The following is a 19,120-nucleotide window of genomic DNA, read 5'->3' as shown; positions in this document are numbered from 1 at the left end:
TGCTCTAAACTCTGTCACAATGTCGGCTTGCCCGACATTAGAGAGAATAGAGTCAATTTTGGGAGCTATAAAGAGGCTACGCGTTGGCCGCAATCAGTGCTATGTGACTCTCTTGAGACTTTTGGGGAAGCTCACAGCAGCAACAACAGTGGTGCCGCTCGGGTTGTTGTGGCTCAGGCCATTTCAGCGATGGCTCATAAAAAAACGCCTTTGTCCAATACGAGACAAATACACGAAGATCAAAGTCACAGCCCGCTGCATGCGAGCCCTAGCACCTTGGTCTCAGCAACAGTTCCTTCTCTCCGGGGTTCGCCTAGGACCTCCACCTGCACATTGGGAGGTCATAAGGACAGATGCAAGTCTTCTTGGCTGGGGGGGAGTCTGGCGCAAGAGGGGAGTGAATGGCACCTGGAGAGGGACTCTGCGCACAGCGCACATAAATGTTTTGGAACTAACAGCGGTGTTCCTTACACTTTTGCATTTTCAGACTGTTCTCAGGGGAAAACATGTCTTAGTGCGAACGGACAACAAGGTGACTGTTTTTTATATAAACCATCAGGGAGGCACAAGGTCACAGAATGCGCTTCGAATAGCTCACCATCTACTACTTTGGGCGCAGACCAATCTGCTTTCAATACGGGCAGCATACCTACCAGGACGACTCAATCATGCTGCAGATGCTCTGTCTCGTGGCAGGGTGTCACAGGGAGATTGGAGTCTTCACCCAGATGTCGTACAAATGATATGGCGGACCTACGGGACTGCTGTAGTGGATGTGTTTGCAGACAGCCGAACGTCTCACTGTCCTCATTGGTTCTCTCTGATGGACGAACCAGGATCTCTGGGCATGGATGCGTTGGCTCACGACTGGCCAGACGTGATCTTGTATGCTTTTCCCCCACTACCACTAATTTGGAAAACAATTTGCCGGGTTCGCGACCGCAAACACCATCTGTTGTTAGTGGCTCCACATTGGCCTGCAAGACCATGGTTTCAGACTCTTCTCTCTGTGTTAATAGGACCACCTTGTCGCCTGCCGAACAGACCAGACTTGCTGTGTCAGTTGGAGGGGAGAGTATGGCACCAGCATCCAAACAGGCTGAAACTGTGGATATGGCCTCTAGGACCACCAGGCCTCTCTTGGAGTGTTCACAAAGGGCCAGGGACACTGTTTTGAATGCGCGTGCTGCATCTACTCGCAAGTTGTATTTGTGTAAGTGGAAGGTATTTTGTGATTGGTGTTCCAGCCGTAATATTAATCCCTTACAGTGTTCAGTAGGATGCATTTTAGACTTCATGCAACACCTTTTTGAGCTTGGACGTTCTGCATCAACACTTAAAGTGTATGTTGCAGCTTTGTCTGCTCACCGTGCTGAGCTCGGGTTTTCTTCACTCGGGTCTGACCAGCTGATTGCTGCCTTCTTGAAAGGAGTAAATCGTCTATGTCCTCCAAGAGTGGTTCGGAGTCCAACATGGGATTTAAGTATGGTGCTGCATTCCCTGTGTCAACCACCATTTGAGCCAATTTTGGAGTCTGATATTAAGTGGCTGTCATTCAAAACTGCATTCCTCTTGGCAGTTACAACGGCAAAGCGTGTGAGTGAACTTCATGCATTGTCAGTGAGTGACCATTGTGTGCGTTGGAGTGCTGATTTTAGCAGTGTTTCATTGTGGCCTAATCCAGCGTTTCTGCCCAAGATCTTGTCTCCACAATTCACGAATTCACCTATTGTGTTGGCTGCGCTACCATCAGATCGGGATGGCATACAGTTGGAGGTGTGCCCAGTCAGGTCCCTGAGGGCTTATATTGACAGAACAGCAGTCTGGCGTAAAACGGACCAGTTATTTGTCTGTTTTAGTGATGTACGCAAAGGTGCTGCACTTTCTAAACAGAGACTGGCACATTGGGTGACACAAGCTATTTTACATGCATATGAGTCTACAGGACTACCTGCCCCATCATCTGTTCATTGCCACTCTACACGTTCCATGGCAACTTCTTGGGCGGCATTCAAAGGGGTGTCGCTTGCTGAAATTTGTGCAGCAGCAACCTGGACTTCATCGTGTACATTTTCACGATTTTACAGACTAAATGTGACTCCCTTGCCGGCAGTGTGTGCTGCAGTGTTGTCTGCCTGTCCGGAAGTTTCAGAAAAGGATTCCTCGTGACTGCGTAGGTATTCGTCTTCCACTAGTGCTTTCAGCACTGCCTCTGGCGGTCTGGAACGATAGGAAATAGAACGCTGGTTACTGACGTAACTGTGGTTCTATGACTTAGTGGAAGACCGCCAGAGTCTCTGGTCACTCGGTATTGCGAGAATGATCTAAGAGATGGAAGTGACGTGCTAAAGGGTTATTATAGCTTGGGGCACGTCACAAGTCACGAGGTGACAGCTTGTTATTCGATTCTCGATCAGGCGCGAGCGTGAGGGGTTTTCCACTAGTGCTTTCAGCACTGCCTCTGGCGGTCTTCCACTAAGTCATAGAACCACAGTTACGTCAGTAACCAGCGTTTTCAATATAGGTGCACTTTGCAAACTAATTTTCAGGCCCCCAAAATGGCGTTTTGTAAATGAATGGTTAAAACGTGAAGTCGTTCAAATGCTCATCAACATAGGCTACTTTACATGATTGATGTGGCTATTAAAATCATGTAGAGTTACTCTGAAATATCTGCTTTAGTTCATTTTTTTTAATTGTACTTTTTGTTGTCATGGCTTGCTTTGAGCTGCCAATCAAATAGTGAAATCGGCTTATTCTACCGTTTCCCCTCAGAGCGTTCTCGAATGATCGCTCTAGCAAACATTGGACCGATTTGTCTCCACAAACAAAATTTGAAAATGGCTGAAATGATCCATTTAATACTTAATGAAGGTAAAAGTTTTAAAGAAACAGTGCCGTTTGCTGGCAGGTCTGTCGATTAAAGGTAATAATGTTGAAATTTACGCCATAGACACCTGCCGTTTATCGTTACCGCTTATGGTCCGGAGTCACGGATGTTAATTTCGTTTCGCCTGTTTGTTAATTTGTTTGTTATTTTTACATCTCACAGTGTCACCAGCGATAGTTTTAGCAAAAACAACAACAAAACAGCAACACATCTATACATTCTAACGTTACTCGACAAAAATTCAACCAACGATGGCCTGAAGGTGAGTAAACCAACAACAAAGTTTAATTTTCGGGTTCGAGTATTTGGGTGCAGTTCACTTAATGAATGACAGGAGGCACTATTTCTACATTTTATGACTAACGTTAGGGTAATGTGGATTTAAAATATCACATGAATATAATCTGTAATGGCTCATAAATGGCTTTCTGTACTGTATTCATGGATTAATTCGCCTGTTATGTATGTAAAAATAAGACAACTGTGACGTGAATTCAACATTTATTGAGCAGATCTGGTTTTATGTTTCTGCAGACAGAGATGGGGTCATTATCAAATTATGCTGCCAGTCTGAAAACTGAAACCAGAGACAGAAAATGTCCCAGCCTGACTCTAGGCACAGTGGAAGGGCAGTGGGACAGATTCTGGGCTTACAGAGGCAATATTTCTCATAGCTGCACTGAAGATTGTTTCTATTAAAAACAATTTTTTGATGTGGCAAGTAGTTTAGTCAGCAGCAGATCTGTCTCCTGTTGATGCTGGTGTAAAATTAGAACCAATGCCAGTAGGCAGTGCTGCTGTCAAATCTCGTTTACACAACAACGAAATGATGGAATGCACTGCAAGCTTTTCTTTCATCATAAAAAAAAAAAAAAAATAATATATATATATATATATATATATATATATATATATATATATATATATATATATATATATATATATATATATATATATATATATATATATTGTTCAGTATGAGTATTTGAAATGAAGAGAAAAAGCAATGTAGATTATATTTATGGTGAGAAAAGTAGGTTTAGGAGTAAAATAAGGTAAACAAACACAAATATTGCTGAAGTATCCTTCATATGAAGCTGTAAACACAGAGATACCTGCTCTCTATTTCACAAGTTGTAACAAGTCTCAGTTGAGAATTACAGCAATAGTATCAGAAAATAAATTCACAGTACAACTAATACAAAAGCCTAACCGTGACTTAAATATTTGACTGTTTTTACATTAACATATTGAGTTTATTTTAAGATTTAGAAAGACTTTCAGATTTTTTTCTGAGACTTGCAAAATTTTAACTTATTAATTAGTAGTAATTGTGTTTATGACTCATGTCTTGGGTTATAAGCCTGCAATTCTGAGAAACAGTCATGAGGCGTTTACACGGAATTAAGAATTCTTAGACAAAATACGAAATGTACTAAGAATTCTGACAAAAATTGGAAATATAAACTCAGAATTATTAAATGTAGCTTATGAAAACTCCAAAAATAGCTTCTTATATCACAGTTCTGCAAAAAAAAAGATAGATTAGTAACATTTCAAGTTGTGATTGTGATAAACATATACAGTAATTACGAGAACCTATAATCTTGCAATTCATAAAAAAACATGACAAGAAACCGAATAGCAAAATATAGAATCAAAGATGTAATCTCTGAAAACTCTAGAAAATAATACTTTTATATCTCACAGTTCTGAAAAAAAAAAAATCTTTTTATACAGACTTTCATAAACTAATACAGTCAAATTCCACTGTCCTTTGGCATTGAGACATAGCAAAAATATAAGGTGAAGTGGGGCAGTAGGCTTCATTTCCTAATTCAGCAGGATTACAGTATCTGGAATGTAAACAGTAAGGGAAAGGAATATAATAGTCAACATTTGAAGTTTTTTCCAAAATTGTCCCAAGACAAAAATGGGTGTTGTTCAATACTTTTAGGACGGCTTTGATGAAATAGTTTGATCCACTACAAATGTTGACTAATGTGGCATTTTCAGACATCTACAAAAGCCAATAGATCACACTTTGTACAATACACACAAACAAAGCTTTCTCATATTGCTTGAGTTCACAAATTATAATCACCAGTAAATAGAGACACATACTATTACAAAAGCATGTGAGCAGATGGTGTATTTTAAGTGAGAAGCAGAAAATTTGATAACAAAGAGTACCTTCAGACTATGCCCACACTCCTGTGATGGATATCTGTTTAGAGTTGTGTGATGTTCTGAGGTTTATTTAGCACTTAGTCAAAGGCGCTGTAACAATTTTTTGCATTCTAGACCTTAGACATCGGTATCTGTGGTATAATTATCATTGGTCATGGTTATACCAAAAAATGGGATTGGGTTGCTTCTTTATTGCCATATTATAATTATCATAATTATGAAAGTCCAAAATGTAAACTGGAAATGTTCTGAGAGCTAGTCTGAGTTCATGTTCTAGGAAGTTTTTTGCAAATTTTGCATAATAATGATATCAGTTGCGTTTAAGTCACTTTGGTCAGAGGAAATGCACATTTTAATAAAATTAGATCATACAGAATGATCAATAAACAATGTAAATTGTGTTTCTTGTTTTTTCGTTGTCTCTATTAAGTTTATAAACCTAAACATTGCTTTTGTGAACATTTTGCTCCCCTCTAAACTAATGAAAGCTCTTTCAAATTCATCCAGGACTAACCAGAAGAATCCGCCCCAAATTAATCAAGATTGTCTAAAATTAAGATGCTGACTTGGGCCATTAACTATGTTTCCATCCATCTAGTTTTATGCACATGTTTGAAAACTAAACCCTGCTTAATGGAAATGCCAAGATGCGCATAAATTATGAAAATGCGCATAAAAAACTATTGCACACAACTGGAAACACACCGAACAAATTTGCATCAAAAAAGTTATGTGATTTTTGCTTTAAAAGATCATGTGATAACAAAAATGGGTGTGAAACCAGCAGAGCGACCATACTGTAAAACATCTGAAATGTTGTTTTGGTCATTCTAAAATCCCTCAGCCAAAGTCTGTCATCACAGTGGTTCAGTATTATTATTACATTATTATTATTACTCATTCATTTTCCTTCAGCTTAGTCCCTGACTATCAGCGGTCACCACAGCGGAATGAACCACCAGATATTTTGGCATATGTTTCATGCAACGAATGCCCTTCTAGTTTAGTTAATTGAATTCACCTATAGCACATCTTGGACTGTGGGGGAAATCGGAGCACCCGGAAGAAACCAACGCGAACATGGGGAGAAACTATTACTATCTTCCAGAACTGTCTTGAGAGGCTTCGTTCCCAAAGTCTCTAGTCTTCAAAAGCCACCATAAGTTCATTGCATTAAATCTTCATCGTCTGAGGTGCAAGTAGTTTATTATATAAGCAAATCCAGTTTTCTTTTTGATATTTGGTGGCAGTTTATCAGAAAGTGAGGATTTTATTATGTTTGACTCGTTGGGATCTAAACAATGTTTAGAAAATGTTTTGTTTTTTTCACTCATAAGACTAAGGCTGCGGTCACACTGGACTTTTCTCCTCATAGACTTCCATTCATACGCATGCGAATACGTTAGACCGAAAGCACAAGCTCGTGCGACAAGTTTCGCAGTTCGCTGCATTGGAAAGTTCAAGCTTGCTGAACTCTGACCTGTGAAATTGCATCACATGATTGCGTGAGACCAATCGAAGATCAAAACATGACCTCTCTGGACAGAAATTTAAAATATGGACCAATCGCTTAAAATATGGACCAATCAAACTATAGTGTGACCGCAGCTTGATTAGCATCTTTGAATGGAAACATAGCTAGCATCACAGAGGTTGGTGTGATAGAGTGGGTGTCAGTGTGTATGCTCATTTTCTGCATTTAAAAAATCACTTACAGCACCTTTGACTAACATAATGTCTATATAACTCAAAGAGATGTCTGCGGTTTCGAGATATAGACATAAACTAGAGATTGTGTTGTCCAAATCTCTCTGTGTGGCAGTGCAAATGCTATGTTTAGAACAGCATGAGTGCATTGGAGGTCTGTATTATTGATTAATCTGTCAGTAAATAGCACACACATTTGGACACTGAATCAACTACACATTGACACACACATTAACACTGAAATTTCATCTGTCCACCCTCTTTTTCAGGCAGAACAGCTCAATCAGAGGTCAGATTCTGCACTGCAGGTGATGGTTTTCTTCTCCTCATCGTCCTCTTTAAGAAATGTTTCCTCTTCTGTGGGCTCCTCCGTGACATTCTCAGGTCTCAGGTCAGTCTTTGGCTTCTCTGAGTTTCCATTGGGCGTGTGTGGCTCCTCTGAGGCTGGTGGACTGGAGTGATTCTTCTCCTCGACTGGTTCACCAGACTCCACTGCTGCCGCATCTGGTGCCTCAGGTTTCTTCTTTATGCACAGAAAGTTGCATATGGCCAGCACTAAAGCAGACAACACAACCTCGATCCCAGCCAGCAGGAAGACAAACATATACTTCTTAGTGTGGTCCAAAAGTCGGCCTTGACAAAATGAGAACAAGAATGTCAGTGGCATTCAAAGGATCTCTGTAGATTACTGTAAGTCAAGGGTGTCCAAACTCGGTCATGGAGGGCCAGTGTCCTGGAGAGTTTAGGTCCAACTCTAATCAAATCTGTACCAGCTAATCAAGCTCTTACTAGATATACTAAAAGCTTTTTGGAAGGTGTGTTAAAGCAAGTTAGAGCTAAACTCAGCAGGACACCGGCCCTCCAGCATCAAGTTTGGACACCCCTGCTGTAAGTGTATTAAGGTTTATTTATGAGAAATGGGCACAACATACATAAATGGCATCTGCCTTTAATGACGATTTAATGCACAAAGCTTTAAAGGTCCCGTGAAGTGCTTTGAAATGCACTTTTTTTTTTAAGTGCATTTTTATTCAATGTTTGACGTAATCTCAACTGAAACACGAAGAGAGGATGGGACATACTGTTTTTAAAAACAGCCAATAGCGTTTTGTTTAATCACACCTCTGCCAGTGAAAGAGGTTGAGCTCAATCACATCAAATAAGACGTGTCTTGAAGAGGGCGGGGCATGTAAGTTACTAGTGAGCATTTGATTGGTCATGATTTGACGAGACACTGCAGTGTGTGGTGACATGAATAAAATCGTTGGTCCATTTAAGGGGGAGGCGACAAACTACAAGCTTTACATGTTTATATCAATTTTATGTTCCCTAAACCTTCATTTTGTCACCGTTTTGAGGCACATTATCTTATAGATATCTTAAAAACAAACAATACTGATACTAACATCTAAAAAACTTTATTTTAATTACTTGGGACCTTTAATAGCCCTCATAAAAACTTAATTACATTTTAAATTCAATTACTGCATTTCATTTAGTTAAAAATAAAACATTTTATGCACTATTGCTTATACTTTTGGCGTCACGTGATCCAAGAGTATTTGTTTGAAAAATATATTTTTTAAACATTACAAATATATTTATGGATATTAGGAACTTCAGTGTACAGTTTAATTGATCCTTGCTGAATAAAAGTATTAATTTCTTGCAAAAACCCCAATCGACTGAATGGTAATGCAAACTGATTTGATTGATTGATCGATTTTTTTCATTCATTCATTTATTTTTAAATAACGGAAATTGCTAAATAAATTAGGGCTGTAATTTGATTGAAATAAAAAAATCCTTAAAAAATTATTATTATTATTGTCTCATATTACCTTTCCCACTGATCTATTGTTGTTATATATAACGCACCTTCTTTCTATTGGCTAAACCATAAAATTGGTTTTAAAGAGATTCACCAATATTCCCCTAACCCAAAAAAGGACTAATTTGCATATATTTTTTACTGTCTGAAACTGGGTTTCTTGTATAATTATAAACCCACATTTTTGACCTACATGTCTAATACCGCAAGGTTAAGTAAATTAAACCCAAAGTTGCAGTTTTTCAAGTATATCTGTCTGTAAGACAGGGGCGTAACATGAAGGGGCGTAACTTGCAGTTATTGAGATCCTATTGAACCATGCAAGAGGTCACAACGAGATGTTGTTGGCAAGATGGCGGAAATACTTACCAGAGAATATTTTCACCAAATGCTTTTATGAGTTCTCCAAATTTATCCCCAACCAATTCATTTGATATATTACTATATTCATTCATTTAGCAACTCCACCATGCAACTGCACTCCTTGTCTTCTTCATCTGTTTTGTCATTTTAGTGAGCCTACTCGGCATCGCCCCCCTGTGATAGCAAATAACAAAACAATGGTGAGCGTGTCAAGTATGAAAGCCCCGCAACTCGCGGCCAAAGCCCATGGCTGTATGTTAATAACATGATGGTTGAGTTTAGGCTTGGGGAAGGTGTAGACGTTAATAACTGTGATGGTTGGGTTAAGGGTTGGGGATGGTGTTGAAGTTAGCAACGATGGTTTGGTTTAGGGTTGTGATAGGTATAGACATTAATAATTGTGATGGTTGGGTTTAGATGCGGAGTAGGTGTAGACATTAATAACTGATGTACAACGACATCTTGCCGACAACATAGTTTTGACATGTCAGTCTCCATAACTTCAAGTTACACCTTTAACATACTGCAAGTTATGCACCTTCATGTTACGCCTCTATCTTGCAGTCCGCAGACAGACCCTACACCATTTTTTTAATGAAATGTCCTATTAAAATGAACTTTCAACACTCACCAGCGGAGGGAGGACCAACCAGCACAGCAATGGCTTCGAGCATGAGAACTAAACCGATGGCACTGGAGAACTTCTCTGTGCCCACAACAGCCATGAGAACCTCAAATTGCAAGGCACCAACCATCCCATAAGAGATGCCGAAGAAGATGCAGAACACCACCAGAGAGGTGTAGTCTTTAGACAGGGAGCCCACCAGATCTGTGATGCCATTGAAAATGAGAGCGAAGCTGAAGAGGTAGACGCAGCGAGGACGAACCCACTGAAGCCCAGCGATTATACCACATGTGGGCCGAGCGAAAATGTCAATGAAGCCCAAAATGCTAAGCAGAAGTGCAGATTTGGTGTCCTCATTTCCCAGCTCTTTGGCATAGCTCACCACAAACACTGGAGGAACGAACAAACCCAGGACCATAATAGAGGCAGCGATGGTGTAAATGAGAAAACCCCGGTCTCTGAAAACACTGAAGTCCAGCAGCTTGGGCTTGGGTTTTACATTTTTGTCAGCGTCGTCCGGTGCTTTTTCAATCCCAGGGGTCTCTAAGGACTTCGGTGGGACTAAAGGCCTCATTAAAGCACCGCAGGCACAACAGTTCAACAGTATCCCTCCCAAAATGAGGAAGCCCCCTCTCCAGCCATATTCATACTGAAGAACCTGTCCAAGAGGAGACAGACAACACAGGGCCACCGGGCTCCCAGCTGCAGCCAGACCGTTGGCCAGTGGACGCTTCTCACTGAAGTATCGATTCAACATAATGAGTGATGGCTGAAAGTTCAGAGCCATTCCAAGACCTGGAGGCAGAGGATATAAATATTAACGTGTTTCTGGATGGACACCCAGTACTTAGTAAAGAAGTAAAAGATGGCTGAAGTACCTGTAATGACTCCTGTGCACAAGTAAATATGGATGATGCTTGTGGCAAATGATGCCAAGATCATTCCCAATGATGCAAAAAGGCCGCCCACCAACATCACTGGACGACATCCGAATCGATTCACTAAAATGCTGCATAAAGGCCCTAAGAAAAATCATTGTATATACTGTTTTATGCAAAAGTTTACCCACTCCTGATAATTTTCATAATTGCAAATTCATTTAGATAAGTATTTCATACCCTAGGGGAAAAGCAACATTTCAGTTCAGACATAACATTTATTTAATCAACAGATGCGATGTAATTTAAGTCTTAACAAAAACAGACAGGTGCAAAAATTTGGGCAGAATAATGATATCAATCTTTTGTAGAGTCATCTTTTGTTGACATAATAGCCCATAGATGGTTCTTATAGCCAAGGGTAAGTCCCTGAATTCTTGCTGAAGGCATTTTGGGTCATTCTTCCCAGCAAAATTTCTCCAGTTAAGTCAGGTTTGATGGGTGCCAAGCGTGACCGGCTCTTTTTTAAAAGTCCCTAGTCTGGGGACTGGGATGGCCAGTCTAGAACATTATATCATGTCTGAGTGTGAATTCCTCGGCCAATCTGGAACTGTGCTTTGAATCATTGTGCTACTGAAACATCCAACCCTGCCGTAACTTCAGCCTCTTGACTGATTCCTTAACATTGTTCTTCAGAATTAGCTGATACTGGGTGGAATCCATGTGACCTTTAACTTTGACAAGGTTTCTTCTCCTGGAATGCTGTGTTCTTTTTGCGCCCTGCAATGTCTATGATTGTGGCATCTGTCCACAGTATATTTTTCCAAAATTATTCATTCTTGTCTAGATGAACTTTTGCACACCTCAAACGACTCATCTCATCGCCCGAATGCAGAAAAGTCTTCTTCTGCATCACCTTTCATTAAGCTGTTCTTTGTGAAGAGCGCGCTGAACTGTGGAACGATGTACAATGACATTATCAGCTGCAAGATGTTCCTGGAGCTCTTTGGAGGTGGTCTGTGGTTTATCTGTGACCATTCTAACCATTCTTCCCCTTTGCTTTTCATAAATTTTTCTTGGTCTAGCACATCTTTCCTTCACAAGAACTGTTCCTGTGGCCTTCCATTTTCTTACTATATTTCTGACTGTGGAGATTGAGCCTTTAAGCCTCATTGACAGCCTTTTGCATCCTTCTCCTAATTCCTGTTAATGAATTATCCTTGTTTTTAGGTTTTTAGGAAGTTTTTTTGAGGTTCCCATGTTGCTTTCTGGGTCACAATAAGGAGAAGCACAACTAGCTACCAGTTATTAAATATCCTTCTTCATGATTGGTTGCACTTGTGTTACGATCGTTAAGGTTCACTGAGTCAAGCTGCGGTCACACTATAGTTTGAGCATGCAAAATTTGTTGTTCGGTGCTGTGAAAAGGGGCAGGATTAAACAAGATGATTAGACATTTTAAAAAGCGAGCGATTGCTCCATATTTTAAATTTCTGTCCAGAGAGGTCATGCTTTGATCCTCGATGGTCTCATGCAGTCACGTGATGCGATTTCACAGGTCAGAGTTCATTAAGCTTGAACTTTCCAATGCAGCTAACTGCGAAACTTGTCCCACGAGCTTGAGTTTGAGGTCTGACACATTCGCGCCCGTATGGAAGTCTATGGGGAGAAGAGTGCAGTGTGACCGCAGCTTCACTCGAATCAATTTTTGTGTTGTAATCAATCAGCATTAAGTGACTACAGGTTTTGAAATCCAAACACAAGAGAGGGTGCCCAAACTTTTGCATAGCCTATTTTTAAGTTTCAGTTTAATTTCACACGGCTCAATACTGCTACACTGAGTATTTCTGTCTAAAAAACATGGCATTATCTAGCTTTCTCTCGAAACCAAATAGCATTTCACTGTGATCTTCTCTTATAAAGAAAGACTGTATGTGTATATTTGCATATATATGAAGACTAGTTAGAGGAGATAGTGCCACTCCTATCTTTTTATAGACATTATATCCATGTTGTATGTCATAAAAATGTTTGTTAATCAAAGTCAGAGATCAAAGTGCAAAATAGTTTCTTCTAAAAGAGAAATAATAAAAACTCTGAACTGCCCGAAACAAGTCGTCAGTAAAATGCCAGTATTCCTGCACAAACACAAAGGTTAAATTTGCTCAACACCTATCTTCACTGAATAATATATCTAAGTCAGTGATACTATAATTTGCGGATACCTTAAAAATCTCTGCAATATGATTTGATTGAGTTTTTTTCAGATGCACCAACAAATATCGAGAGTAATTCAGTCGGCACTGGCAACCTTTACAGAGGACAGTCACTGAAAATGGTCAGGCTTTAATAAAGACACACTAGCGCTGAAAAGATGTCTACACTCTATTTATTTTTTACATTTAAATGAATCACGGGGGGAAAAGGTGGAATTTTTTAATATCCTTGAACAGTTCAGATATTCTGTTTACTCAAAGAACATGTTATCATACAGGTTTAGAGTAACATGACTATTATTGGTGCTGAACTATCCCTTTAAGACCTCATTTGAATATTGATGGACCTACCCGTGCCATAAAGCATAGCCAATAGGATGGAGGAGATCCAAGCTGTGTCACTGTAACCCACCCCAAACTCTCTAATCAGCTCCTTGAAGAAAACACTGACGGCCTTTGGAAAGGCGTAGGAGAAACCTGTGATGACGAAGCAACCGAAGAGCACAGCCCAACCCCAACCACCATCAGGAGCTTTCACTTTACAGCCGCCGTCATCCAGTGCCACTCCACCCATGATGCTCTAATGCTCTGTGGAAACACACACACGTGATCTCAGGGTAAAGCAATAAGCTGTAGTATGCAAGTCAATGATAATGCCTTCAGGACCCTATTACCAGGAATCCCATGACACAAAGAATTGTAGATGGAGGTAGCAGTGATGTTACATTTCAGTTGTGTAGCAGTTAAAAAATGTGCTTGATTGTAATGAAATTGGCGGTGCAATGGGTAGCACTGGGTGTTTGCCAGAGATGGGTTGCAACTGGAAGGGCATCCGCTGCATAAAACATATGCTGGATAAGTTGGCTGTTCATTCCGTTGTGGTGACCTTTGATTCGCCGAAACGAAAATGAATGTAATGAAGTTCAAAACACTCAAATTTCTGTTTTATTTGAGAAGGTTCAACTTCTGTAATTTGAATAAACTCAAATAAAGGTGAGTAATCTTACCTTAAAGTTAACCTTAGTTTTATCTCACAATGATCAAGACAACGCAATAGTTTATTTTTGAAAACATATAAACTTTAACTCAAAATCTTAAACTTGCCACAGAAATTTAGAGTTAAAGGCAATAAGTTGAACATGTTATGCAGTTTTTTCTCATGTATTTTCTGAAATTTCACCTATAAAGAAAGAACAATTAATTAATTTTAGGATTATGTCTTAAATATAATGTATTTTAAATTATGCAATTTGATAATTTTTTGAAGACTGATAGATTGTGCCTCTTTATCATTGTGAAAATTACATTTATTTTTTTTCTTACAGCTATTTTCATGGTTCACATTGTACTGGAGTCATACTTTTTATTAATTTATTAAAATTTTAGCTCAGGAATTGTTTATTTTATTATTATTTTAATAATCATTTTTAGCATTTTAATTATTTGTATGTAGTGGGATTTCCAAAAAATACCACATTGATTAATTCCACATTGCCACAGATTTGTATTTATTATTTGTTTTCTGGCTTGTTAACGAGATTATTTGGTAATTAAAATGTTAATTTAGTATTAGAAAATTGAACAATTTGGAGAAATACATATCTACTAAACTCAGCGTGGGTAAGGCTAAATGCCTTGCAGCATCTTGTAGGCTATAATCGACTGACATCGCATATTCGCAATATCCGCACTTTTAGACAACACGACGCCTGTCTATAAAAAGAAACATCTAATAACTCCATATTTATTCCATTACACCTATAATCTAGTGTGAGACCATTTTTTTTTAAATATCAGCTTGTTCACGATGTCAGTATCACCTGTTACCTTGTATGAGGATGCTGCAAAGATGCGGAACAAGCTCATGCGCAGTCCACATTTATCACCGAGATGCAAGGTTATGCAGCCTATTTAAGTTCATAAATATCCACCACAACATCAATCATGATTTCTATAGCATATAGAAATGTATATATAGGCTCTCATATATGCGCAACGAATATTAATTTCATAAACAAAAACTGTGAATATTAAAATCATAGCTAGCACAGCTTCGTTAAATCAGACTGACATTTTTAAATGTTGTCCTACAAGATCTGTGCAAATCTTTATCTTCTTATGAAGAAGCTAATTAACATCTTTATTTTGGCATTAAACACCATCCAAATTCTCTAATTATCACGACATGCTTCCGGGATATGCCTAAACTAACTACAAATGTTAGGCTACTTACTAAAACAAATGATAATCCTTCAAATTTTCAGTTGTGTCCAGCGGAACACGCTTCTGGCAGCACGTAGGACATTACAGAGAGAGAAACCCGACCGGCTGAGTCCGTGAACTGGACTGGGTCCTAAAGTCTGCGCCTCACTTCATGTTGTCAAATTCACCTTTATGTCAGCGTGCGTGTGACGTAAGAGCGCGTGTTTCTGCCACTCCTGCGACGGTATAGTAAAAAATAACCTGACTGCTAAACAATAGGGTTCTGTTCTTAGTAAAATATTAAAGCCGCAGAACAGGAAAACGTCCTGCCAGAGAAAACTGGAATGTCCTCTTACTTGTTTCAAATATGTCAACTATCTGAAAAAGTGCATACGGCTATTCATTCTCATGTCTGCACTGTTTAACATGGATTTTCTAAAGATTTATTTACTAGTGATCATCTGAGAGATGTATTACTGTTTCAGCAAGTGCCCTGACATGAGTTATGAGCTGAATAAACAAACCTGTGTTATGCAGTTTACAATCTAGTGCATGAGCCAGCAGATAAAAACTATGTAGATAGGAAACTTTAGTTGTAATGTGGTACAATGCTAATTATGAATACAATGACTGCATCCAAAACTGCACATATACACTACCTGACAAAAGTCTTTTTGCCTATCCAAGTTTTAGGAACAACAAATAATAACTTGAATTCTAGTTGATCATTTGGTATCAAAAGTGGCAAAGGCCTCTAGATTACGCTTATTTTACCAAAATAAAGTATGATCATGTCTTGATTTTTAATTATTTAATTAGGACAGTAAGGTCTGACTTTGCTTAGACTAAAGTCTTGTCACTTAACAGTAATAATGTCCAGTATAGAATATAAAGTCATGGTGCAGTGGAAAAAGAATTAACATTGTGTGTGACTTCCATGAGCTTGGAGGACTGCATCTATACATCTCTGCAATAACCCAAATAAAGTCATCTGGAATGGCAAAGAAAGCGATCCTGCAGGATTCCCAGAGTTCATCAAGATTCTTTGGATTCATCTTCAATGCCTCCTCCTTCATCTAAGCCCAGACATGCTCAATAATGTTCATGTTTGGTGACTGGCCTGGGCTGAAGAATTGCCCCCTCCTGTGGTTTGTAATGTAATGGGCCTTGATACCTCCTGTGGTTTGTAATGGGTCTTGATGCCTCAGATTGTTGATGTTGCCATTCACTCTACAGATCTCTCGCATGCCCCATACTGAATGTAACCCCAAACCATGATTTTTCCTTCACAAAAACTTGACTTGTACTGTGAGAATCTTGGGTCCATGGGTGTTCCAGTAAGTCTTCTGCAGTATTTGTGATGATTGAGATGCAGTTCAACAGATGATTCATCAGAAAAATCGACCTTCTGCCACTTTTCCAAATGATCAATTAGAAGTCAAGTTATTATGTGTTGCTTTTACAACTGGGATTGATGACAAGACGTTTATCAGGTAGTGTATAGCAGGTGGATAATAGTGTGACAAAATATGTGCAAATTTATGGAAAGATTCTAAAGTATGCATACAATGAACATTTTAAATAATCCACAAGGCTGTCAACTGCACTGGTTGATCATGTGATAATAATGACATCGTGAATGCAGTAATGCATGCCTTTAATACTATATAGAAAAAAACTTTTAACAGATCATGAAGTAATTACCTCTTAAAATTAATTATTATGAGACAACAATATGCCATTATCTACTTAAAGCTGTTCACATCTTAAACTGAAGCTAAGCAACACTATCAAACATTGGTACCTCCCATATTGTATATGAAAAAAGTATGTGAGCTGAGACGTGTCCAGATTTGTAGTATTCAAAACTCGTATGTCTGCGCTGATTCTGAAGTGCGTATTTGATGGATACTTTGAAGCCACAGAAGAGCATTTATGAATGGAAGTCAACTCACCTTGGAATTATAAGATTCTACTTGACGTTTATGTCAAAGTTAAGTTATTTTCATTTTTTTTAAGATTTATTTTTGCCATTTGCCTTTATTTGACAGGTAGGTAGAATGACAGGAAGTGAAGTGGGTGGAGAATAGGTTTTAAAAGGTCCACAACCAGGATTTGATCTCAGGACGCCCGAAATGCTGTTGTAATATATGTTGGCACTCTAACTATTGGGCTATGGCTTGGCCCACACAAGCTACGCACGCAGAAATACGCCGATTTCCACAGATTTTTAGCCCATTATTGAGTCTTATTAAGAATAATATTGATAAATATGAGAGGGTTCATTTGATTTAATTACAATACAACAAAATTCTGCACAGAAATAGCAAAAAATGGCCACAGATTCTGTCTGGCTCTAGCTATCGCATTGATCTCATACTGTGACAACTTATTTACATTGTGATTTTATTTTATTTTTTAAATGTTCACATTTTGGAACCTTTTATTTAGAAATCCTTATCCCAGTATCACTTTCGGTATGCAAAACCTTTTAAGAACAATATCTCAAAGCCACTTATTACATAACCTTAAATCTAAAGAATTAACACATGTGATAATGACAACTCCACCTTCATATAGAATATACTATTAAGCAGCCGAGAAGTTATTCAAAGTAAGGCTGTGTTCATGCCATAATTATTGTAAATATAAGATGAAAACACTCTAGCCTACACGGAACGCTCAGCCTGTGCAGAGAAGGGGAATCTGTCAAAAAGGACCAATATTTTTTCTCACAACACATCATGATTATGATTACATGTTAGGTCAGTAGTCAGAGAGTAGCTTGTTGATTGTGACAGTTTGAACACATGCAACTATGAGTGCCTATACACAGAATGCAATCAGTCATAATCAAATGTTTGGACTGCTTCTGGAAGTAGTCAAAATTGGACAAGCTCATCCATTTCTGATTGGACTGACAAAAGTACACCTTAAATTCCACCTAAACCAGAAGTTTCTGAGACTTTTTTTCCAGTATGTTGATACACTTCCAACTGAAACAGAATGTTGAGTAGGGGGCAGGGATTTTTTGCATCATTCCCTAACTAACAGTACACAGGAATTGTGAGGTGTTGAATTTCTGGTGTAAGCCCCTGTAGTGTTATAGTGTTAAAATCTAGGTGTATGTATACTGTTTTTAATGCTGATGTGGGTTAAATTAAACGCGTAAACACTCATTTTGTAAGGCAACAGAAAAGAGTTTGTTGACATTATTATTATTATTATTATTATTCCAGTGTGTTAAAACATTCAGATATACACTTTTATTTGTGAATTTCATGTGGGAAAAATGTTACTCATGTCAGTTTAAAGAAAATTTAAATTTATGCTAAATATGACTAGGCAGTGGTGATAGATACTTAATGTAGTAAAGTTTTTGCACTCTTAGTGTAAAATTATTTACTCTGCTTAAGTGTATATATTCAACACTTTTTAAAGTGTAACTTATACAGTGGCCTGGTGGGACTCTTATATACACCAGAAGAGAGTGTAATCTATATAACACCACTGGAGTTGTATGTATATTTACTGTGACCTTTTATGTGAAGCTGCTTTGACACAATCTACATTGTATAAGCGCTATACAAATAAAGGTGAATTGAATTGAATGTACACTGGACAATTTGCTCTGCAGGTGTTAAAATGTTTAATGTGGTGTGCATTTTTACACTAAGTGTGAAATATTTTGCACTGCAGAGGTGTATATTTTCAACACTTTTGAAAGTGTAACCTGGGCACTTGGCTGGTGGGACTCATATATACACCTGACAAGTCAAATTCAACACTCGTGGTGTAAAATGTACACTGGCAAATTTGCTGTGTAAGAGGGATGTGGTTAAGAATATTGTGGCTGAAGCAAACACTCCAAATGCTGAAGCAAATGATCAGAATTTGACTGAAGATTACCAAACATTTTTATCTTTTTTGTGGAATTACTCGCAGAGATTGATTGTTCACCTAAAGAATAACAATGTGCACTAGCAAAATAAACATTGTAAACTTTGATTTCACACAGACTTTAAAACCATTGGAAAAAGTGTCAAGGCATTGCTGTTTGTTATAAAAATCTGGCCTGGCCCAATATGGCTGTTAAACAATTGGTTATTGTTTTTTAATGCCAGAAAGTAACAGTGGTCTCTATTTATAACCTGGTTCATTGTATCTTTTGACTACTGGAGTTTCTGCTGGGAACCGGACTGGCCTTTGAACTGGCCT

At 38.5% G+C, this 19,120-nt stretch overlaps 1 protein-coding gene across 1 annotated transcript; it reads right to left on the bottom strand.

The window, feature by feature from the left end:
* Positions 1 to 5,792: 5,792 nt before the first annotated feature.
* Positions 5,793 to 15,080, bottom strand: slc16a3a (solute carrier family 16 member 3a). Its single transcript, XM_056453857.1, has 5 exons — positions 14,934 to 15,080; positions 13,052 to 13,288; positions 10,485 to 10,628; positions 9,613 to 10,401; positions 5,793 to 7,420 (listed from the first exon to the last, which is right to left on the bottom strand). Exons 2-5 carry the CDS (start codon positions 13,272 to 13,274, stop codon positions 7,071 to 7,073), a joined length of 1,506 nt encoding a protein of 501 aa, XP_056309832.1. The 5' UTR covers positions 13,275 to 13,288; positions 14,934 to 15,080; the 3' UTR covers positions 5,793 to 7,070.
* Positions 15,081 to 19,120: the final 4,040 nt, after the last annotated feature.

The sequence above is a fragment of the Danio aesculapii genome, chromosome 3, assembly GCF_903798145.1.
Source record: "Danio aesculapii chromosome 3, fDanAes4.1, whole genome shotgun sequence".
NCBI classification, from domain to species: Eukaryota; Metazoa; Chordata; class Actinopteri; order Cypriniformes; family Danionidae; genus Danio; species Danio aesculapii.
Note: the sequence above shows the minus strand (reverse complement) of the source record. Positions and strands in the feature narration are given on the sequence as shown.